Below are 23,859 nucleotides of genomic sequence, written 5' to 3' on the forward strand. Positions count from 1 at the left end.
GTGTGTGGGCTGAAGTAGCGGTGGTGGTGGGAGGGGAGGTTGGGAAGGGGGGGGGGGGGGGGGGGGGGGGGGGCGGCCCGACGGCTGGGAGAGCTGCGGTCCACTTGCCAGAAGCTGCCGCACGCATCAAAGGCACCTTGAAGGCACGCAGCGCAAAGTTACCGCTGCCGCAGGTTGTTTGCAACTAAACTTCCTTCCTGCCACTTACTGTGTCGAGGCCACGACGGCGGGGGGAGCGGAGGGAGAGGGGGAGACCTTTTTTCTCAAAGCGATCTCCGCCGCGGAGCCGTCTCCGATGCGAGCGCAACTTCCCCAGTCGCTGCCTGCGAGCGGCGGGGAGGAGGAGAAGGAGGAGGGCGAGGAGGAGGAGGGAGCCGCGCACCCGCTCCAGCCCAGGTCGCGCGGTGCCCCCCCGGCTCCATGCAGCCTCCCCGGCTCCTTCGCCGCGCGGTGCGGAGCGGGAGCGGCTCCGGGACGCGGTGGTTCCCTCCGCTCGCTGCCCCCCGCGCGGTGCCGCCGACCCCCCCCCCCTCGCCCCGCGGCTCCTCTCGGCTCCTCTCGGCTCAGCCTCCCCCGCCGGCTCCGCCCGCCGCTCGCATCGCTGCCCTCGGTGCTGTTCGGGCGGCTGGCGGTCCCGGCTCGCCGACTCTGAACGTGGAAAGGGTTCATCACCGCGAAGCCCTGCCGCCTCCCGGCTGCCCCGGTGCCAACCTGTCCGCGCTGTCCCAAATCCACGCTTGGCTCTTAGGATCCAGGTGAGCCCTTGAAGCCGCACCAGGAAGATAGGAGCTTTCAGACACCGCCTCAGAGGAGCACCCAAGCACTCTGTTTTGCAGCTCCATTTGTGGTATAGGAGAGCAATTTAAAAATGCAGGATATAATTTATGCAAATATCCTGCACCTAATTATCATAGCTTATATGCAATACATATGTTGCAACTGTATAATTTGGGATATATTTTATGGCATATGACATTTGCTTATGTAAATTGTTGCTGCGAGGTTCCCAGGAGCTGAAATAGCTCCCCGAGCCCAAAGGCATCCAGATACTGAGCTTTGACAGAATCACAGAATCACACAGAATCATTAAAGCTGGAAAAGACCACTAAGATCATCCAGTCCAACGTCCGTGTGTGCCACATCTCCACGGTTCTTGAGCACCCCCAGGGTCAGGGACTCCATCACTCCCTGTGCAGCAGTGCCAGTGCATTACCACCCTTTTGCAGAATAAATTCTTCCTAAAACCCAGTCTGAAGTTTTGTCATTTTAATACTGTGTTTGGTATTTGTTGAGTGCTCTCAGCAGTATTGGTAGCATGACAGGAGATTGAAGTCCAGTAACTGGTTTTCATTCCCATTCCATCCAACAAACCCCTTTTCATGACAGCAGCCATGGTATTTTGAGAAGATGGGTATCAAAGTTCAGTATGAGTTCATCTTTGGTACACTGTTGTGTTCATGTTGGACAAGAGTTATTGGCCTCATGTTGCATGAGGGAAGGTTCAGGTTGGATATTAGGAAAAATATCTTCTCAGAAAGGATAGTGAGGCACTGGCACAGGCTGCCAAAGGAGTCACCCCTGGAGATGTTCCAGAGCCATGGAGATGTGGCAACGAGGGATGTGGTTATGGGCATGGTAGGATGGGTCTTGGTGGTCTTAGAAGTTTTTTCCAACCTGAATGATTCTATGGTTTTGATTCTGTTTATATTAATAGCACAGATTCAGTATGTTTCATGACACTAATAATTGCTTAGATGCCTGCATATAATTGAAGATCTCATGGCTTTTTAAGGAGAGGCAGCTCTTTGTAATGGTTTTTAATGCTATTCAATGTGCTCAGCAAGTCCAAGCCTCCAAAGAAAGGAAAGAAATAGATGCGAACCATAATAACAATAAATGTAAAACCTCTGAGATGACCCATATAAAAAGAATAAGGAAATCAAAAGCAGACTTCTTCCTCTTTCAGTGCCATTTAAATTAAATGCCCTAAAGGGGATTTTAGTTATATACCGCAAAAGAAAAATTGGCATTGCTTAAGAAAAAAACACACATTTATGGCTGTTCATAACGTGAGAGATTTAGGTCAGCTGGGGTCTTAACAGAGCTCTGGGAACTGTATGCAGAGTTTACAATTTACTGGGCCAGCTACTGTCTGGGCAGGGCTGGGTGCTATTAAAGAGCCATTGAAGTCAGCTTCATTGATGGGAGGATCAAGGACTTGTATGTTTATTTAAAGGGTACAGATCAGATAATAACTGGATAAAAAAGCCAGGAAAGAAGGAAGCACCCTCTTCCCCTGCTCACACGGCTGGTCTGCCAGGAACACTTCACTGCTTCCCTGCGGCGCTCCATGAAACCTGACGCCAGGAGCAGCTCCTTCTCCTGCTGTGTGCTGGGAATATCTGAGTTCCCAGCGAGGTGGGGGAGACAAGGGAAGATTGCTGCCTATACTTCAGGACAAAAATAGCATCTGAAAGAAATGACCTTTGCTGGGACTCAGATCCTGCCTTTGAGATCCCACCTCAGTCAGTGCATTGACACCCAGCTACCTCCCTGCAGAGATTTGCGCAGAAGTGGATGAGGGGAGCATGAACCACCCCTTCCTTCCCTTCTCCCTCTATCCCCAAGCCCACAGGAATTTGGGCACATTTCTTTGCACACACCTCCCTCCCATCTTGGGATAAAAATAAGTGAGAAGCAACCAATGACCAGCTACCTTCCACTTGCACGGAGCTTAAGCTGTGAATGAAAAGCCACCTGAGAACACTGGATTGAGTCTGAAGGATTCACCTAGCAGACATAAAAACAATATACAAGGCTTGAGCAGAGCAATTATTGCATACCACTCTCCCTGTGAGAAATCAAAGGGATGTATGAGCACAAGCATGTGGTATTTAAGAGACTGCAACATCTTTTCTTGTCTCTGGGGGTGAAATGCATTGTGGAAATGCAGTTTAACCTAAATCAACTTCCTAATAACAAACAGAAATACACTTGGTCTGTGCACTAACTCAGTCACTGCAGGGAAAGATGTTTGCTTTATTAAGGAATGAGCACTGCTTAAGTTTAGCATCACTATTGATGCCAAAGGTACCGATAGGAGCATAGAGAAAAGGACAGACCCTCCAAAGAGGCAAACTGTAGGAGAAGAATTCACACTTCAAGAAAAGTTGCTGAAATGACAGGAAAAAAAAAAAACCCTGAATTTTAAAGTTTTTATCACGACAAACGGAGAGAGAAGGGAGGGAGCAGGATGGGTGGGAGATGTTATGGTGGGCTGAAGTGTAATTCTGGTGGTGGGGCAAGGGATTGAGATAGGACATTCTCTGTCATTATGCTTTCGGCCATAAAATGAATTTTTAATGGGTCATATCCTGTTAGCATGTGGAGGTGATGAGATTTTGTGTGGCCTCTTTGCTTCTATTGACAACCTGATGTTTTCATATTGCGAGGGAGCATTTTCATTTGAGGAGGGAATTTGATGGGAGTGGGTGCTAAACCATGGGGCATTCTGCTCACCAAGAACTCACAGAGAACTTCTGATGATGAAAAGGGGGAAGAATTAATAAGGGAGGAGGAAGGTGCATTGATAAAATCTCCAAGTAGTTTGTGGTGATGGAAGAATCTGCCCCAACAGGAAAATGCTTGAAATGACAACAGGCAGGGAGCTGCTGGAGAGCAGCACAAGGGAGAGCACATAGGAAATGCTGTGAGATGGAGCACGAAGCAATTGAAATCGAGTGAAAAGCAGAGAACACAGTGTCACCAAAGCTGTCGGTGTGCAGTTGTTGTTTTGGTTTGGCCCTTCTCTTTGGCTGCCCCACACAAGACATGTCCAGGAGTGGGCATTGGGATAAAGTGGTTGTGCTTTCCTGTAAAATATCAATTTTAATGCCTTGTGGGCAAAAACCAAACTTGGTGTCTGGCAGACTGTGTTGAGAAAGGGAATGCTGAAGGATGGCATCTTATTGATCACGTTAAGTTTAACAGTACTGGAAGGACTTATAACTCGCTCTGTGGTTTTGCAGTGTTATGTACCTCTTCCCAAAGCAATGCCACGTTAAATGGAGAAAGGTTGAAGGGTTACTGCAGGGCATCTGAGCAGCACAGGAGCTGTTTGCAGGCTTCATCGGTTGATGCTTGTCAGTAATTTCTTTTTCTGTTTTCATTCTCCCAAGTCAGAGGGAATAGAATTACTAAGGGAAGCCGCAAGTGGTTTAATAACCCTGATGCAAACTTCTATGAAGTAATAAAGCATTTTTATCATGAAAATGAAAATATTTAGTGATAAAGATAGCGTGTTTTTTTGTAGGTAAGAAGAGCAATAATGATATTGTAAGTCCTGCTGTCAATAGCAGTCACCTATAACTCTGTGTCTGCAAGCACATGAGAGAAGAATGCCTTGCCTGTGCTACTTATTTGATAGGACCAAAAATATCTGCTTAAAATCACACAGTTTGAATACAAGTTTCAATCCTTTAAACTGATGTGTAGAAGATGACCCATCCTACATAGATGCTAATTTCAGAGCTGGTTGGTTTTAATTACAGAAGCAGTACACTTTCTGTTTGGTGGCTTGGTGGTTTTGTTTTTTGTTTTTTGTTTTTTTAATTAAAGCAACAACAACAAAAAACCAACCCGAGAATATTAATACCAGATTCTGAGGCATATATGAATATTACAGCCAGCACCTTCCAAAAGTAGCAAATTCAACCCAAAAGGCTGAAACTCTGCCCTCAAGTTTGGTCTGTAGAGGGGAAGATCTCCTAACAGCTCGCTGCTCGAGAATAATTAGGATTTTTTTTAAGCTCGGAACCATGTAACTTTACCAGCGTCCCACCAAGGGAGGGAGAAAGTCCATTTTTCTCGGGTGCACAACTGCTGGCATTTAGAAATGGCAGAGAAATTGCAGCTGTCGTGCACTAGAGGGCACAGCAACAGCTCCGCCGACACGCTGAGCCCTGCCAGCCGCTCTCCCCAGTGACTGTGGGTGGATTTGAACAATTATTTTTATCAACTTTCGGTTAATCGTTAGATGGATTTCTTAAAACAAATATCCCGTCTTATCTCTGCGGCCCGGCGGTGTTGGTTTCTAAAGAAAAGATTCCTGTAAAGAGCCATAATTAGTCATTTTCCCTCTGAATCTGCTTGCACCATGAGAACCGGCCCGGCTGTCTGGTCCCCTAGACAAGCACACCGCTGCAACACGTGAAGGGAAATCCTGTCCTGGTCATTGCGAGGGCAGACATTGAGGAATCTGCTACAAGATGGCACGTCCTAGGGCTGCATGTAGCCCTGCCACCACTGAGAGAGTCATAGAATCATTCAGGTTGGAAAAGACCTCTAAGATCACCAAGTCCAACCCCAACTCACCCCACCATGCCCATAACCACGTCCATCAGTGCCACATCTCATGGCTGTTGGACACCTCCAGGGACCCAGTGACTCCAGCACCTCCTGGCAGCAGTGCCAGTGCATCACCAACATCATTGTACCAGGACAAAATAATACTGCAAAAGCTGTGGTTGGAGCAGTGCTTTCTTTTGGTAGCCAAACTGGAAGCACTGTCTGGAGAAGAGTTATTATCATGCTGCCTGGTTTTCTTGCTGTTCTGCAACTGACAATGCATCATTTATCATGCTTTGCATTCCAATTTTTCTTTGCATGTTTTCCAGCTCATCATAACATAATTACGTTTCTGTTTCTTCCAGCCAGGGGCCGAAACTTTCTTTTAGTAAGACAACAGCTGCACTGCACAACCTTGATGAATCCCCATAAGGAGAAAATGTGTCTGTGGTGCTTGTTTCTGCCTTGACAACCCAAATGTTCAAGCTCCTTTTTTTGTGACAAATGTTGTTTAAAAGCCCCAGTTCTTTCATTACATTTCTCAAAATGAGGTTTTATATTGTAATTAAGATGTGAAATATTGAACACCCAGGCTGGCTTGTAATTTTTAAGGCTTCTTTTGTAATGTTTCTTTTGGTAGTGCTTATAGATTCGTAAACACTGAGATGGAATTTTAGAGGGCTGTGATTATTGTTATGGAATTTTTTGAATGAATGAAATTGGTTCTAAGCGTGAGTATCAGCACAACCTCCAAGGATGTGTTATGCATCATAACGGAGTTGTGGGGGCACAGGTGAGTTACTTCCTAACTTGGCCTCAGTGGCTCTGGCTCAACTGGAAGATAAAGTTAATTATACCGGCCTGGTCTATGAAATGCATTAACTGCTGGTGATGGAAAATGTCATAAAAGACGCCTGGTATTTTTATTATTACTTAGTGAAATGTTCTATCAGCTGCTTTGAAGCTGAGATTTCTAAACACTTCCAGCAGGAGGGACATTTTTATTTTGCAGGGGAGAAATCAGGACAGAGAATAGCAGGGTTCGATACTGGAGGTGAGCTGAGGGCAGAATCTATTCCTAAGGGCTCCTGATTTTATTTACCCAATTATACAATTACTATTTCCAGTCTCATCTCAAAATCTATCTGTCAGAATCCTACAAACAACCCAAGCAGTAAAATTTGGTTCTTAAAGATCCTCCAGATTTACAAGTACAGGGAGTATCGTGTCCCGGACAAAACTTCAGCCTGGATAACTGCAAAATGTACCCTCTGGTTTTTGCTTTCTATACTGATCTCTTGGATGTTTTTACTGCTGCCGTAACTGTGTGAAGTTGGTTTGTATTAGAATAACTTTATAGATGGAAGCAAGAGTTTTAATTCATGGTCACTCCTAGTTACATCTATATGTACAGTGATCTAAGGATGCTCTTGGATGTTTGAGCACAAAAATGTGTGTCGGAATGTTTCAGCTCTGTCCATCACACTGACTGCTGATGTAATGGGCTGGAGGGTCTTTGGTGTTGATGAATCATATAGTCATAGAATCATAGGATCACAGAATGGCTTGGCTTGGAAGGGAACTCAATGATCACGAATCTCCAACCGCCCTGCCGAATGCAGGGCCACCAACCTCCAATCTAATACTGGACCAGGCTGCCTAGGGCCCCATTCACCCTGGCCTTGAACACCTCCAGGGACGGGGCATCCACAACCTCTCTGGGAAACTGATGGGAACTGTACCTCCTTGGTCAAAGCCAAATTCAACTTCCATCTACCAATGGTGAGTATAACTCAGCCGTTGTTAGAGAAGGTAGCAGGCTTGTTGTTTTGGATATACACTGACTTATGGCTGATGAGAAGAGCTTGCCTTGTACTATTTCTTCTTTATAACCCCATGGTAAATTCTGGCAGATTCTGCATTAATACATTTTACTTTTTTTTTCTCATTTATCTTTGGTTTCTCTGCTCCAGCCACTCACACATGTTCAGTGTATGGCTGACGTGCATTTTCTTTCCAATTCATGTATAGTATAGTAATTACTTCCTAACATCTGCCTAACAGATTTTGTAAGAAAAGTAACTTTGTAAATATTAAAAAAAGGATGAAATCTTTGAAACCCCTATTATTGGGTTTGTTATCCACAGCTGACTGGATCCATTCCCAGCCAGGAAGCTGGTTCAGCAAAACAGCTGCATCAGTTAGTGAATGGGAGGCTTGATTCTCAGCCTGCTGTCAATCAGGAGTAGCACTGGAGAAAGTAAAGAATATCCATCAAGTGAAGTGCACATCAGGGGAAAAACCTCTTGGTTATTTGATTTTTGCAATATCTGCTACAATTTACTTCATAGCTCCTAGCAAGGGAAACGCATTCACCAGTTTCCCTCCTTGGCTGAACTGAAGCACATGATAATTACCCAGAAGCATGCCTTGGGAAAGGGGATGACAAATGAGAAGTACTGCAGTAAAACAGAGGACAGAGCATCTGCAAGCACCAGAAGTATTTCATACATGAGATGATGATGACATTATAGCCCAAGAAAGCAAAGGATTGTTAGCAAGCTTTAGAGAAGGACATCCTCAATTCTCAGGGCCTTTAACAACCTTCCTATTTGATCTTATTATAAATTAGCAGCATGTGCTAACATCCAAAGTTACTGAATCTGAATGTTCGCCCTCCCGGCTCTCACTTAGCCCCAACACAAGACATCTGCTATATGTTGGCTACGGTCTTTGGTACTCTTATATCAAAGCTATCTGTGGTTTTGTTTCTGCCTTAGAGTCAGTAGCATCTGCAGCTTCTGTGAGGTCCCTGAATGGCTCATCAGTCTCCACCTCTGCACCTTGTCCCACAGCTCCTCAGCAATACCTTCTGCAACAAACCAGAATTTCCAGGGCAACTTCAGTGACACCAGAAATACGTTCTGCTGTTCCAAAATCTGTCAGCATGAATGATTCATTCAGCGCTGCACCCCTTGGCTGTTTGTATCTATAAGATGATCAAATATATTTTTAATTATCAATCTGAGATATTTACTTTTGCTCAGTAGACAATGCCCAACTGTATTGTAAGAGCCATTGGGAGAGAGCCAGAGAATTTGACAGCGAGATATGGAACATATGGGCTTTCAACACTTAAGAACATATGGAAAGAGGTTTGGAAGAGTGCCACGTGGGGTGTAACTTGAAAGATGGTACATTTCTTCATCCTTTTTTTTTTTTTTTTTAAATCAAGCAAATGTAAAAATTTCACTTTTTTGAAGGATCCTAATGACCTCAAATTGTATAAGGGGAGGCTCAGGTTGGATATTAGGAAAAAATTGTTTTCCAAAAAGTGGCAATGCATTGGAACAGGCTGCCCTGGGAATGGTGGAGTTACTGTCCCCAGAGGTGTCAAGAAACGTGGAGATGGGGCACAGAGGGACGTGGTTAATGGACAATATTGGTGACAGGTGGATGACTGGACTCAGGACTCAGACATCTTTTTCAACCTTAGTGGTTCTCTGATTCTAATTCCTTTTCATTTTCTGTGATGCAGTACTGCTCTAGAACAAGCCATTAAATTCAGTAGCAAGGTTTGAATAAAATAGGCACCATGTTTAGGGGCAACTGCAGGCAAGTAATTAAACAGGTGACAAGACTGCAGATCTGTCCAGGCTTTTACCTCCTAATTTATGAGCTCCCTCACAGCTGAACTCAAAAACCTACAGCTGGTGACTCAACCTTTGGGATGAAAGAGAATATATAGTACCTGGCTAGATAGTCTTCCTTTCACCTCAATGTGGATGAATGGAAGGAAGGAAGGAAGGAAGGAAGAATGAATGAATGAATGAATGAATGAATGAATGAATGAATGAATGGATGGATGGATGGATGAATGAATGAATGAATGAATGAATGGGTATTTCAGATCACTTGCCTTTAGCACATAGTTTAATTGTGTGAGTTGGAACTCTAGCACTACTCTACAAATATCAATTTTAGCTGGAGCAGGGGGGAATAGTTGAGAAGAGCAATCTGCAGCAGGATGCTTGAGTCTGGGCATCTATAAAGCAGCATCTTTGTGATATTTAAGAGACAAATGTCTCCTGCTTGTGATAGGAGGAGTCTGTATATCTGAGTTATTGCCTTGCTTTGTCAAAAAAGTAACGTACACTTGGCTTTGTGTTTTGGTAATTCTTTTGCTACTACTGAAGAAAAGGCTTTTCATTCATTTTTATTTATTTTTTTTTTTTAGCACAGTTTTGTGTTCATTATAGGACTGCAGTAAATGCAGAGTTTACTGGAATATGCAAAACTGTATGTGTGTCTTAATTTGCTCTGTTTGCACAGGGACCCTGCAGCTTAGTGAATTAATCTCTCCAGCTGGTAGGAAACCATCATCATCATCATCCTGCTTTGGTGGTGAGGGATGAAGACCAAGAGAATGGCAGGGGTTTGTACCAAGTGACGAAGTGTGATTCACAGTGTTTTTCTACTAACAGAATATGCAAACCTGAGGAACATTACAGGTTTTTTTCTTTTAATGTGGCCATAATGGCTTCAAGTTCTGCTGTTTTGAGTATGTACTTCTGTGTGTAACTTTCAGTTGTGGTTTCTGGAGTGGAAATGCTAAGTCATGGCTTGAAGCAGTGATTGAGCACCTGGTGGGAAGGCAGGACCAACCCAGTGGAGTTCAGCTACATGCAGTGCAATGCACCTGAGTGACCTGAAAGGGTGGAGCCACGATCCACCCCTTCCCAGACCTCATTTAAAAGTTGGTAATGGAAGCAATGATATCTTGCTGGAGATTCCTGCGTATCTCAGGTCTTTTGAAGGTAAGCAGCTTCTTTCCTTTATTTCTGTGCACCTGGCTTTTTGCATTTGAGCAAACCCTCAGTTGCAGCTCTAATGTTATTGCTGTGCTTTCCATCGTGCTACCATCTCCACTTAGAAGTATTTTTTGACCCTGGCACATATTATTTATATTTTATTAAACGCATTAATAATAATGTCCAGAACAACTTTGTGTATTAAAAAAAAAAAAGCAGCAAGCTGTGTGTTTCTTTACCACCTCCATTGCTATCTCTATGGATCTAAAAGGAGGACAAATTCTCTCCTATCTGCCCTTTCCTTCTGCCTGATTAACTGGCTGCTATGGCAGGCCTCCCTTTGCTCTGCTACAGTTTCATTCCCAGAGAAAGAAACCTGGTGGATGTTAAGCCCCTGAATGGTGGCAAAACTGGAGGGGGAAAACGTAGAAAAAAATCTTGGTTTCTGTTCGTACTAAAGGGCTCTTGGTGCCTCCTCAATCAGGCAGTGTGTTTGCTGGAAATCAGCAGATCCTTGCCTAAAGGCATCAGGCAGTGCAGTGCAACTCAGTAATAAATGCATGTCAAGGGATCAGGAGGGAAATCTCTGAAGGAAGAGGGTAGCTGCTGGTGAACAGCTGACTTTGGGGGCTCTCTGTGGCCCTTTTTTGCTTTTATTTTTTCAGATTGCCTGAATTTGACAAAGGCTCTTTAATATCCAAGACAGAAAGACTTACAAATTAAGCAACATCTAGCTCCTAATGTGTAAAACTGCAATTTGCATACATCACGGCAGCTGCTGAGTTGGCCCTTATTACCTCTGCTGGAGTGTTAATTTAGCCTCAACTTTCTCATTTATTTAAATGAGAAAGCAGCGGGTGGCTGGCATGCCACATTATCCATGAGGCAACCTGGGAATCAGGTCAGCAGAGCCAGGAAGAGATTTCAATGCAGGGGACTGCAGGGGTGCTGCTCCTTGGATGGTTGGACACTGGCATGTCTGGGTTGCCCTTGCCCTGTGCTAAAGGTCAGCACTTTTCCTAAGGAAAAAAGATCAATGTTTTGTTCAGAGTGAAATAAGAGATAATAGGATTAAGCTGGGTTCCCTGGTCAAGTAAATTTCCCTGTTTCTGTTTTCTCATATTTGAACTGGTGCTGTATTTGGAGATACAACTACCAAAATATCATAGCTTAGTTCTAACGTAACTAGAGAAGCTGTGATGCTCCATTTCTGGAGGTATTCAAAGCCAGGTTGGATGGGGCAGCCTGATCTACTTACTGGTTGTCAGTTCTGCCCTCAGCGGGGGGCTGGAGCTCAATGATCATTAAAAGTTCCCTTCAAGCAAAGCCGTTCTATGATGAATACAGCAACCTCCACTTGCAGAGCACCCAGTGTGGTGAGGTCCAGAGCCTACACATACTGCAGCCCCTGCCAGCCAGTGTGCTATGTATGAGCTATGCTTTTGTACCACTGCTTCGTGAAGCATCTCTGTACAACTGTGCATCTGTTGACAAAGAGCAAAACTGCAGAACCATGGCCCGTGAGAGTGGGGTTGCTAACTTCAATTGAGGTCGTAATCTTAAATCTTTCCTAGGCAAAGCACACTCTTGGGAACTGGTGGGACTCTTGCTTAGGAATGCGGTATTTATCCAGTAGGTTAATTTCCAGGGCAGCCTGAGCTGGTGGTTGGCAGCTGAAGGGTTGAAAATGCATGATCTTCAAGGTCCTCTCCAACCGAAGCCATTCTATGATTCCATTCAATGATAATAATGAGAAGCTGAGATTCAGAGAGGGATTTTCTTCCACACGGTGACAGAAGGCATTATATGGTTGGTGCCAGGCAAAAATTCTTTCTAAGACATTAAGTTCAACACATATTTCCAAAACACTGAAATATTTGCATCAAATGCCTCTCCCACCTACTCCTAATTGTTTTACAGCTTGCTGTTAAAAGATCACGCATTTGTTGTAGTGCCACAGACGTTTTTCCACTTGCTCTTAACTTAGCCTTGTTCAGCAAAAACTTTTGTCTTTGCCTACTTGTTAGCCATTCATTTTCGTAATTAAAATCGCCATGACAACAGATAATGATATCAGAGTGAAAGGATTATGGCTTAATTACACGGAGGAAGTGGAAAGCAGAGAAAGCTTTGAATTCCAGCTGACCTAGCCTGAGCCCTGTTCACTGCTGGATTGCTCCACCTGTGCTATCAGAAAGTACTGCCTGCCCTAGAGGAGGCAGGGATTCAGGGGATATTTGGAGTTTTGAGAGCAATAGAAAGGAATTTGTCTTAAAAGTGCCAGCTAGCATTTTTGTGGGATGGACTCTTTCTATGAATTAGCTAAAGAAATATACTCAGCAAAGAAATGTGTTTATTATTATGGTAGCAGAGTGGTTTCCTATAAATAAAATGTATTACATACGTGCTCAGTGTTAACCAACATGGTGCTATAAGCTGTTGCATGTAACAGGAGAACAAGGCGTTTTAGGGGATGTGGTTCATTTTTATCATAGTGGTGGCATTTCATCAGTTTGCTGTTCCATCCTGGTTTTTGTGAAAGCTACAGTATGGGGTTGGGTATTTATATTTCTTGGGGTGTCTTATATTTCTAAGATAAAGCTGCTCTTTAATAGGAACAATCTGGGAGTTCAGACCACAGACTTCTTTGTAATCTGGTCTCTCGCATTTCCTGTCACGAGTAAACTTTCATCACTTTCTTTTTTTTTTTTTCCTTAGTTTTGTCCACAAATTATATGAAATCTGCTTTTCAAGAAGATGTACATCTTAATTTTCTCCTAAAAACAATGATTTGCTATTGACTATTGAACATTCCTGAACACAAGCCTCACCACTTTTGAAAAAACCTCACAGTATAACCATCTGACAAAAAATCTAGATAAGGAGAGACATGTCATTTTGAATTTTCTCAAAAGCTAATATGATCAATCAAACAATTTATTCAGTGAATAAATAAATTAATACCACTTGAAAAAGAGCATTCTGAAAATTTAGTGTCTTTCTCAGTTAAAAGTATAGCCTCTTTGGGCAGCCTATGGCAGTGCCTCACCACTCTTATTGTAAAAAGCCTTTCTTATATCCAGTCTAAATCTCCCTTATAAACCATTGAAACCATTCCTCCCTGTCCTGTTGTCCCCCCCTTGTTCCCTTAAAAAATGTCATTTTACAGTTTCGGCTCTTAAGGTGTGGAAAAGCAGAAGTTTTGGGCAATGCCTGCCTGTAGAGATAGCAGTCTTGGTTCTGAGCCCAGCTTGAATGGCTTGAACCAGCAATCGCATATCCTTCCCTGGTACAGGGGAAGGAGAGCAGCCCCAGTGCCAGCTGTCCTGACGTGGCCCTGTGCCTGACACCTGAGCAGCGCCATGTTCCAGCCAGGAGCCCAGCTCTATTCATAGCCCCAGCACTTGAGTGCACACAGCAGCTCTCTGCTGTGACGTGAGATTTGTTTCCCTCCTTTTCGAGCCCTGTCTCTCCCACACAGCCCCACAGGCACCTGCTCACAAAGGTACGTGCTGAATTCCTTCTTGGAGCTCAGCTGGGAGGAGACAGTAGGGCTGCTTTGGGATGTTGGATGCGTGTCTTGGGGGACCCACAAGACTGCAGGCACTGCTTTGCTCCCATCTGGGTATCCCTGTGTGCCTGGGGCTGCTCCTTACTATCAGAAGTTGAAAATGTTTCGTATGAGGTGTACAGATTTGTTGCAGATGTGTGAGTGCTGGGGCTGTGTTGGTTGTGCTGCATGGCTTTGCTGGGAAGTTTCTCTTTTGTGTGGATGGGCGTACCTGAATACTTGCTTGGAATTGAAACTAGATTAAGTTTGTGGTGAGGGCTGGTTTAAAACTGGAACTAATGTTAAGTTCTAAGGGTTTGCATCATGCAATTTATTTTAATTTTGCTGGCACACCGAGGTCTGCATACCACCATTTGCTAACCAAAAGGATACATACTTCAGAGTTTTATATAAATATAGGCAATTACAGTTTGCAATCTTTTCTGCTGTAAACATGCAAATAGAGTTTGGTCTGCAGCTAATTGTTAAATTATTTATTTTAATTGTGATATAGTTCAGTCTATAAAAGCACAATATGATGTAATTGTTCCAGAAAGAAAATCTTTCCTGTACTCTGCAGTATGGTTAGAAAGAAATGAAATGAGAAACTTCTCTGACCTCTGCCAGGCTGCTGAGAGAGCTAATGAACTACATCTCAGAAACACATTTTCCTTCTGCTGGCATCTATCGTTGGATATGCAGAAAACTTGTGCGTCCTCCTACTGTGAGGAGCACTTTGCCATTTCAATTAGTTTTGATATGTCAGAAAATGATCTGCACATGTGAACTGTGAAAGAAATGGGCTCTGCATATGTGAGCTTAGGTTCTATTCTTGTGCAATTAGTGCACATCATTGCTAAGAGTGGGGATTGTTTACAGGGAAGTGATTGTGAACAGCCATGTGCATTTCCTACTTGTGTTGTGGGATTCTTTTGACTGACTCCATGGAGCTTTGAACTGGACCAAGAGTAAGGTGAGGGCTTATTTGAAAATGTGGCCCATGAAATCTTTCTTTATTAGCTTAAAGAAAGAAAAAAGTCTCGTGTGCTGAGATGGGATCAATATTAATCAGTGCCACATCTAGACTCTGCCTTGGCTGTAAACAGAGCTCAAATTGTCGGACCTTTCCAGAATCACCAACTACTCAAGTTCTTTGAAAGGTGATTAAAACAGCTCCAGGTCTCTCATAGTTAAGTGCATCCCAAATCAGTTTCAGCAGATTTTCAGGCTGCTTAAATCTCACTGCTAGGTGTGTGGAAGAAGCTGGGCCATAACCTGGTAGCAAAGCTCTCACAGACAGGAGGAACCAGCTGTCAGGAGACTTCTGGGGACCTTGGCTCAGCTCCTTGGTGTCAGATGGCGCGTGGGAATAAATAAGGTGCCACAGGTTTGGAAGGAGAAAAATAGTTGGCATCACTCTCAGATGTACTGCTGTACATTTGCAGCATTCACTTTTAAAAACCTTGCAGTTCCTCCATCCTTTCCAGCAATTATGGACTCATAGAATGGCTTGGGTTGGAAGGGACCTGTAAGATCATCTGGTTCCAATCCCCCTGCTATAGGCAGGGACATCTCCCTCTAGACCAGGCTGCTCAGTAGGCTGGTTCAGATCACCTGAAAAACATCTGCAGGGCTGATCCAGGGAGATTGACAGCGCTGAGCAAGGAAAGTTCCTGTTCTGGTTTCAGTGACCGTGTCCCCTGGGAAATCTTCTAAAGCACGTTGGGGTTGGAGTTCTACTGTGGAAAGCAGTGCAGACTCTGCAGTTCCAAAATTACACAGTGACCTTAATTAGAAGGTGTAATTTTAACTTTGGTGCTTCTGAAAACCTAAGAAACCCAAATCTCTAAGTACTTAGCAACCGGTAGAATGCTGAAAACTTGAGAGAAGTGAGATTTATGGTGGTGGATGAGATACACCCAAACACCAAATGTCTAATTGTCACAGGGAACCGTTTATTAGAAACATTTATCTGTATCCCCTGTCAAACCACATAGACATAAATTCTATAAAAAGAGTTGGATGCTCTCCCACTTAAGTGCTCTTCCACTCTTCTGCACTTCTCTTTCTATATTTTATCTTGCCAGAATGGATGAAAATTGTTGAAGAAATAATATATAAATCAAAGCAAGAAATGTCCTGAAAGGTGACCTATGGTTTCAGGGAACAGCTCTACCTGCAGACCAGCAGTGCTTCCTGGTTTGATCACGGATAACTGTTATTTGAGGTGCTTTTTCAGCCATTCAAGCACCTGAGTGACAGAATCATAGAATTATTAAGGTTGGAGAAGATCTCTAAAATCATTGATTTTATTGAGTTCAACCAACCACTTTACCATCAATGGTGCCCACTAACTGATTTCATTTAATCCATTGATTTAATGATATCATATGAGATCATAGTATTATTTCATGTAGGATGAAGTATCTAATTTATCTCCTATTAGCCCTGGAAAAAAAAAAAAAAAATGGATTGACAGCAGCTACAGCACCTACCAAGAATAAATTATCACCTTATTGCCCCCTGAGTTCTTATAATTTAATTTCTCCCAGCATCTTTCCAAGAATTAGTTAAATTAGTCTATAATTCCCTGGAAGATTCCTTTCTTTTGCTTATTCTTGTGATATATTTTCCCTGTATCAAGATTAGCATTATTATTTGCTCTTCCCCAGTACTGGGGTGAGGTTTAAAATCCACATCTTAAATGCCAGCACTGTGCAATTAACCACCCGGATTATAATGCGATTATCATCTGGGTGTTGATTTCTGCCTGGCCGTGGCTGTCAGCCAAATGTCATCATGCACACAATTAGCAGATTTACTCCCTGGCTTACTGATAACAATGGAAGCACAAATAATTCATAGGCAGAGGCATTGCTGCTTTGATGTGATTGAACTCTGATCCGCTCAGCACCTGAAGGGATGTGGGCTGAAGAAGGGTAGCCTCATTAAAGTGGAGAATAATGAAAACAAGGCGAGGAGGAAGAGGAGGAGGCAGGGATGACCCATGCTGGGCGCTGTGACCTCTTTGGGGCTGGGTCCTGCAGCTCCCAGCCTCCTGCCATGGCACAGGAACATGCAAATTCCCGGGGACATGGGGAGAGGCAAGGAAAACCCATGTCCCAGACTGAAATAATGTCTCTAATTACAAGGCTGCCTTTTTTTTCCTGGGGTTAAGGGAAATTCCTGATGAGACGTTTCCATCTGGTTCGCAGTCCCTTTGCGCTGGGGCAGTTCAAAGAGGCTGCAGTGTAACTGAGAATTGAGGACAGCATTTATTTATAGTTGGATCATAAAAGCTGGAGAGCTGAGCTCGCAGCAGTGCACTTATTTATGTTTTAAGCAGCACCCCACTGCTGGTAAAACATGTGCTGTAGCTCTGGTGTAACATTAAGTGTGGCTCTTTGTAAGGTTCATGACACAAAGTTTAAAAAAAAAAAAAAAAAAAAGCAAAATTAAACTAACAAAACAGCTAACATGTAAATAAAAGTAGCAGCCAGAAGTGGAGGAAAATTAACAGTGCTGCTCTGAGATGAAGTAACATCAATGGAAGATTTGTACCTGAATCCATTTTTCACACTGCAAGAAAGAAATACCCTGAAATTCTAACTCTAGTTCTTGATAGCATTACAAAGGATTTAAGCCTTGTGTGGGGCTTAGTAATGACATCCCAGCCTCTGGCATGATCTCAGTACAGTGTCTCACTGCAAATTGTGTTTGTATCACATTTATCCTTTTTTTAATATCAGTGTACCTTCTTTTTCCTCTGTAACCCAGAGGGGAAAGCAAAGCAGCTTCATTTCATTATTACCCTTTAATAGTCTTCCCAGTGATACATGGGAGAATATTAATATCCTTCCCAATGACCTCACCTAAACACTGCTAAAAGCCAGGAAAGGAGTGACAAGTTTGTAGCTAATGTAGGGGATGAAATTCTGGTTAATGAAAGGGTTTATAGAATCACAGAATCATTTGAGATGGAAGAGACCTGTAAAGGCTATCTGGTCCAACTTGAGTGATGGATGTAGGCTATCTCCATCACTGTAAGAAGAAAGGAACAGACTCTTTAGGAGGGTCTGTTGTGGTAGGATGAGGGAAAATGGTTTCAAATGAGAAGAGGGAAGATTTAGACTGGAAATAAGGAAGAAGGTTTTTACTATAAGGATAGTGAGGCACAGGCTGCCCAGAGAGGTGGTGGGTGCCCTGTCACTGGAGACACCCAAGGTCAGGCTGGATGAGCTCTGAGCACCTAGTGGAGCTGTGGGGTCTCTGTTCATTGCAGGTAGGCTGGACCTGATGACTTTTAAGATTCTCTTCCAACTGAAATGATTCTGTGATTTTTATGAATCACATATCACATATCACATATAATGATCGCATAATTAGTACCCAGAATTGTATGTGAACAGTCAACTGTGCTGTACTGCTCACACCTTAGAAAGAGATGGCTGTGAGCATTCACTGTCGAACATCCAAATCGCTTCTAAATGAGCACATGGAATTTGCAAATCTGCTGAACTGTGTAATCAAAGACAGCGTTACTCTTAAGAATGCTAAATTAATGGTGAAAGAAAACTTCAAGGTGGCCAGCAAAGGAAATGAAGTCATAACTCAGTTCTACACATGCTTCCTGATATGTATAAAAGTCTGAAAAAGATGGTGCTGATTAATCATCTCACTTGTTCTTCACACTGGAAATGCACATTTTGTCCATTACAGGGAAGGTAGGGGATGTGTGAAGTTACAGGATCAAAAAGAAAAGCAGAGAAGTCGATCATTTTGGAGAAAGAAGCTTGGTTATTTCAGACTGTTGAACTTGACTGAGGCCTTATTTGTAGGGAACACTTTCATCAAGCTGGAGAATGAGCAGCCCGGTGAATGGCAGTACAGCTCAGCTGCTTGAGATATGTGTACTCATAACACGATCTTTCAGTCATGGAGTAATCCCTTTATCAAAATGCAGTGAAAACCAAACATTATAAAGTAATAAAATAGCTAGAGGGGAAAACAACAATTGGCCATCTAATTACCACAAAGGATTAAGAAAAGAACATCTGTTTCAAAAAAGGCTTTTGTTGAATGTAAAGACTGCTCCATAGGTAGATGAAGAGCTAAGACCTAAGGTTTCTTGAATTTCATTTTAGTGTAGCAGGAAAAAAAAAGATCTACATTCAACATTATTTTTTGTGCAAAATTTATTATCTTTTATTGATTTTAGATATTACTGTAAGAGCTCAGAGCCTGGCCCATGTTCATATTGTGAAATTAGTGTTTTGTCTTCCAAATCCATTTTTAAAAATCTGATAACCCAGACTCATGTCTCAAATGTGTTGCTTCTAGTTCCAAATTTAGAATATGGAAAGAATTGATAAAAATTAAGGAAATGTGAGGCTTTTAGTTTAGCACTCAATGTGAGGAATCTATTCAATTTGCTAAAATAGAATGATGACCACTTCCAAAAACAACTGGACAGCTGAAAGAGTAGGACTGAAATGTACAGTATAGCTGCAGTTATCCTCTTCCTCTTTAGAAGTAACTGTAATATTTAAATTCTTTTGGTCTAATTCTGTAGAAAAATCAGATGTCAAAGAATTTCATATAATCATTTTCTATGTTGATTCAGACTTCTTTAATGAAACAGACTATTTTATGCTTTCCAGATTAGAGAAAGCAAGCTCAATCTGTCGTACCAGATCCTGATGCTGCAAATTTTAAGCTAGTGAGGAATGTTACTCATTTGAGTAGTCTCATTAAGCAATTCATACCATGCTACAAATGTGTTTCAAACATGGTTATACTATAGCTTTAGGACTTGTCTGGGCATCGGTGATTCATGACATGATTCCTTAATGCATTTCTGCCACAGAACTGTCTCATTACCACATTAGAGGCAAAAACTGCAAGGGACTGATATCCCTTAAGTGATGGGTAGGCTTTATTCTCCTATTGACAGCTTTTCCACTACACCTCACATTCTGGGTAATCTGAAAACTCATGAGGTTCACTGAAGGGCCCCAAATCCTTCTACAGATTGCCAGGGAACTGGGTTGCACCAGTGGTTTTATTTCCCAATGCTTTGCAGGGGTGTAGGTCACTGTAAAAAGTAATGAGAGAAGCAAGTCTGATGTTTTTTTTTCTTTTTTTTTTAGTCTTGTGAAAGTCTTGAAGTCTGTCTCTCTGGACAAAACTCCTAGTCTGAATGGATCTGTTCACCTGAAAAGGCATTGCTCCATCCCACTGCCCAACCTAAGGGAGAAGTTGAGAATACAGGGTGTTTCAGCACTGAAGCACTGACTAATTTCCTTTGGGTGCATATGAAAGACAAAACTTGAATATCCCAGTAAGTTGCACCCCGACCTTGAGTTTATTAAAGTGGAAATCTTCCACTTGATTTTAATAAAAGAGGAAAAGAGGAAGAAGGAAAAGGTGGCTGGAAAAGATCATTTTGAAGGGAAATTTTCTTTGATTAATCACAAAACTCTTGGGGAGGTATTGAATATTAAATGGAATATTAATGATCATTTGGAGTGCTTATTATTATTATTTTTTAAAGTCTGGAGATCTTCATCATGAATTCTTAGCATAATTTTACATACTATTCATATATTACTAGTTTATGGCACCCTCTACAGAATGATTTATCTTTAGAAATGAGCAGCAGTATTAATTTGCCTAGTGATTTCTTCTTATTGAACCATATTACTCTTCTATCTCTAGAAACATTCTGGATGAAGACCTTGAATTCCAAGGAGATCTAAAAAGAGAAAGTTTGGCGATTAATCATGGATCATAGGACTGAGGAGAAAAGAAAGCAACGCCATAGCTTGACCTTACTGGAACAACTAAAAAGAATGAAAGAATCATCAGAGATAGTTGATGTTGTGCTAGTGGCCGAAGGTCAGAAATTTCCCTGCCATAAGGTGGTACTAGCTGCCTTCAGTTCTTACTTCAAAGCCATGTTTACCTGTGGGTTGGTTGAATGCACTCAAAGAGAAGTGGTACTGTATGACATGTCAGCAGAGAGCGTGTCTGTAATCCTCAATTACATGTACAGCGCGGATTTGCACCTCACTAACCAGAATGTGCAGACTGTTGCTCTGGCTTCGTATTTCATGCAGATGGAAGATGTTTTCAGCTTGTGTCAAAAGTACATGATGGACCACATGGATGCTTCCAATTGTGTGGGCATCTACTACTTTGCAAACCATATTGGAGCAGAAGATTTATGTGATCAAGCGAAGAGGTACTTATATCAGCACTTTGCTGAGGTGAGCTTACAGGAAGAAATATTGGAGATAGAAGTCCAGCAGCTGTTGACTCTTATAAAATCAGATGATCTGAATGTTTCCAGGGAGGAAAGCATTCTGGACCTTGTCATTAGATGGGTGAATCACAACAGAAAGTCGCGTGCAGAACATCTTATCAAGCTCTTGAAGGAAGTGAGACTGGTACTGGTCAGCCCTTCCTTTCTCATGGAAGCCCGCAAAAGGAACACAGTGATTCTGTGCAATTCAGAATGCAATGATATGTTTGAGGAAGCGTTGAAAAGCATCAAACTAGCCACCCACCCTTCTCTCAGCTTGAGATATGGCATGGAGACTACTGATCTCTTACTCTGCATCGGCAACAATTCACTTGGCATTAGGTCAAGACATGGGAGCTATGCAGATGCCAGTTTCTGCTACGCTCCTGCAACACAAAAGACTTACTTCATTTCCTCTCCAAAGTATGGAGAGGGTTTAGGAAGTGTTTGCAGTGGTGTTGTCACTGAGAATAATGATATTATTGTGGCAGGAGAGGCAAGCGCCGCCAAAATGTCTAGACAAAAAAACAGGAACATTGAAATTTATAGGTGTGTACCCTGTCAGAAATTCCCTGATTATTTACAAATTTTAAGTCCAAAAAATGTTTCTGAGATCAAGAAAAGACCATTACACAAAGCGTTCTTTACCTGAGAGTTATCCCAGAGATTTCAACTGCTCTAATCAGTTTGTCACAATTGATCTTCACAGTACAAGGAATCATATATCTAAAACCAAACCCTTGTGCTTTTTCTCCTGAAAGAAGGAAGGTTTACACAGTGGAATCTTTGTGTAAATAAGCTTGATTAGAACCTGCTTTGTTGTATGTGGATTCTATATTCTCCCAGTACAAAGCTCCACGTATTACTAAGGTTCTCTTTTTTAGGTCCATAGTGGGGGTAAATGTGTCAAGTGAATGACCTAAGGAATCCAGAAGGGGAGAGGTAACAGTCTTATCTGAGAAATCCATGTTGATGCTCAGAGATGAAAAGATAGACTGATAATTTTAATCTCCTTCTATTTTACTCAAGTCTTTTTCAGATGAGCCCCTTTTAAAGACAGCCATAGCTTTTCTGGATTAAAGAGAAAATTAAAAATAACTTTTCTTTTCAAACGCAGGTACCTGAATTTAAAGAAGTAAATCCCCACAGGTCAGATAAAGTAGCTCTATTTTCAGCTGTGCTGAACTTCTGCTCTTCCCACTAACTTCAGTGGGGAGCAGTTACTGAACAGCACATGCAGAAAAAAAGAGTCAAATATCTTTGAAAGAATGCTTGAAATCGGGACACCTAATTCTAAAAATGCTTGATCTTGCAAACAATGAGGCCAATTGTATAAACTGTCTATGAAGGAGAAAGCTCCTCTTGTCATCGCGTCACTGAATAATCATTGAAGATGAAGGGGATAACATTTATAAATAATCATATGAGACCACACTGAACCACGGCATTTACAGCTTTGAATTTCCCTACAGATACCACCAGCGAGGAAATCAGTTTTGGCACAGCCTGTGCACCGCTCAGTTCCGTGAACTCTATGCACTGGGCACTGTCCATAATGATCTCTATGTGATCGGAGGGCAAATGAAAATCAAAAATCAATATGTGGTCACAAACTGCATGGAGAAGTACTCCATGGAGCAAGGTACCTGGAGAACCACAGCACCTCTGCCAGTGCCATTAGCCTGCCATGCAGTGGTGACAATGAAGAACAAGCTCTACGTGCTGGGTGGCTGGACACCACAGGTTGAGAAAAGTGCCCATCATGTGTCAGGAAAATGTTTGCTTTTTACGTTGTGCAATTTTATGGTGCTGCTTGCATGGGAAAATAAGTTGCTCACATTGTTTGACATCTTTTCTAGGAAAACCAAACAGGGTAAAAAGGAATAATATTCATATTAAGTCATCCTCACTGAAAATACCAACTTCAAGAAGGGTAGTTCATTCATGAAGACATGCTCAGTGAGCAAGATTTCAAAAAGATTGTTTAAAAACAACAACAACAAGCAAACAAATAACACCTCCCCTCTCCATCCCCCTCTGAACAACAACAACAACAACAACAACAACAACAACAACAACAAAAAAACTAACACTTCCTTAGATCCTGTCTAAATCTCCACTCTTTTAATTTGAAGCCATTTCCTCTTGTCATATCAAATGCCTATTTGGCTTTTTTTTTTTTGTCATTACAGACTGAAAAATTGATTAACTGCAGTCTTTCCTCTTCCTATACACTGTCCTTTTAATTTTGCTGTGTATCAGTAAGTAATGTTCTTTAAACAATACAGAGCTCCTTAATTTATTTGGTTTTTATTGTATTTTAAATGAAAAGTTGAGCCATTCTCTGGAAAAGAGATTCCTGTAATCCACTCATTTTTTGTTTCAATTGCGTTGCTTGGCCGTATGATGCTTTAACAGTTTTCAGTAGGGCCACAGATGCCATTTTCAGTAGAACAGGTAATACACAGAATTATGCTACGAGGCAGAATCATAGAATCACAAGGTTGGAAACGACCTATAAGATCATCTAGTATAACCCTCATTACCATTGCTACCACTAGCACTGAACCACATCTCGCAGCTCCATGGCTCTCTCCAGTCGTTCCCAGTGTGAAAGATGCTTTTTAAGAGTTTAATTAATTCTTATTTACTGCTCAGTGCAGCTTAGTTTTGGGCATTTAAGAAAAAATAAAAACCATGTATTTGACAGTGGTGTAGAGCACCTGTAATTGTTACTGCCAACTATAATATTTTCAGACTGTCGTCACATCTCATTGGTTTGTGATCACTTGAAATACATTACTGTTTGAAGTGCTTAGATGAGATGTATTCAGCAAACAGGATTTCCA

The 23,859-nt window shown here is 42.2% G+C and overlaps 2 protein-coding genes across 14 annotated transcripts in view; one reads left to right on the plus strand and one right to left on the minus strand.

Annotated features, from left to right (window-relative positions):
* MGLL (monoglyceride lipase) overlaps positions 1-23,859 on the minus strand; it is an 88,919-nt gene that overhangs the window by 53,861 nt on the left and 11,199 nt on the right. Inside the window, exon 1 of one of the 3 annotated variants that reach the window (XM_042880143.1) lies at positions 209-324. The exons of the other annotated variants lie outside the window; for them this stretch is intronic. The gene's annotated coding sequence lies outside the window, so the exon portion shown is untranslated. Of the gene's footprint in view, positions 1-208; positions 325-23,859 lie in introns of those variants that run through there. 3 annotated transcript variants of the gene reach the window in all.
* Positions 607-23,859, plus strand: part of KBTBD12 (kelch repeat and BTB domain containing 12) — a 47,753-nt gene continuing 24,500 nt past the window's right edge. For 5 of the 11 annotated variants that reach the window (XR_006180662.1, XR_006180663.1, XM_042880130.1 and 2 more), the window contains exons 1-4: positions 13,567-13,662; positions 19,857-20,047; positions 20,425-21,559; positions 22,483-22,753. Coding sequence is in view for 9 of the 11 variants with exons in the window: in XM_042880130.1 (XP_042736064.1) it covers positions 20,490-21,559; positions 22,483-22,753 (1,341 nt within the window). In the remaining 2 variants the exon portion in view is untranslated. Of the gene's footprint in view, positions 756-9,239; positions 10,164-13,566; positions 13,663-13,737; positions 13,866-19,856; positions 20,048-20,424; positions 21,560-22,482; positions 22,754-23,859 lie in introns of those variants that run through there. The other 6 variants (XM_042880132.1, XM_042880134.1, XM_042880131.1 and 3 more) reach the window with 6 other exon arrangements.

This window comes from Lagopus leucura, unplaced genomic scaffold (assembly GCF_019238085.1).
Source record: "Lagopus leucura isolate 7727_CA_CO unplaced genomic scaffold, USGS_WTPT01 Super-Scaffold_100026, whole genome shotgun sequence".
NCBI lineage: Eukaryota > Metazoa > Chordata > Aves > Galliformes > Phasianidae > Lagopus > Lagopus leucura.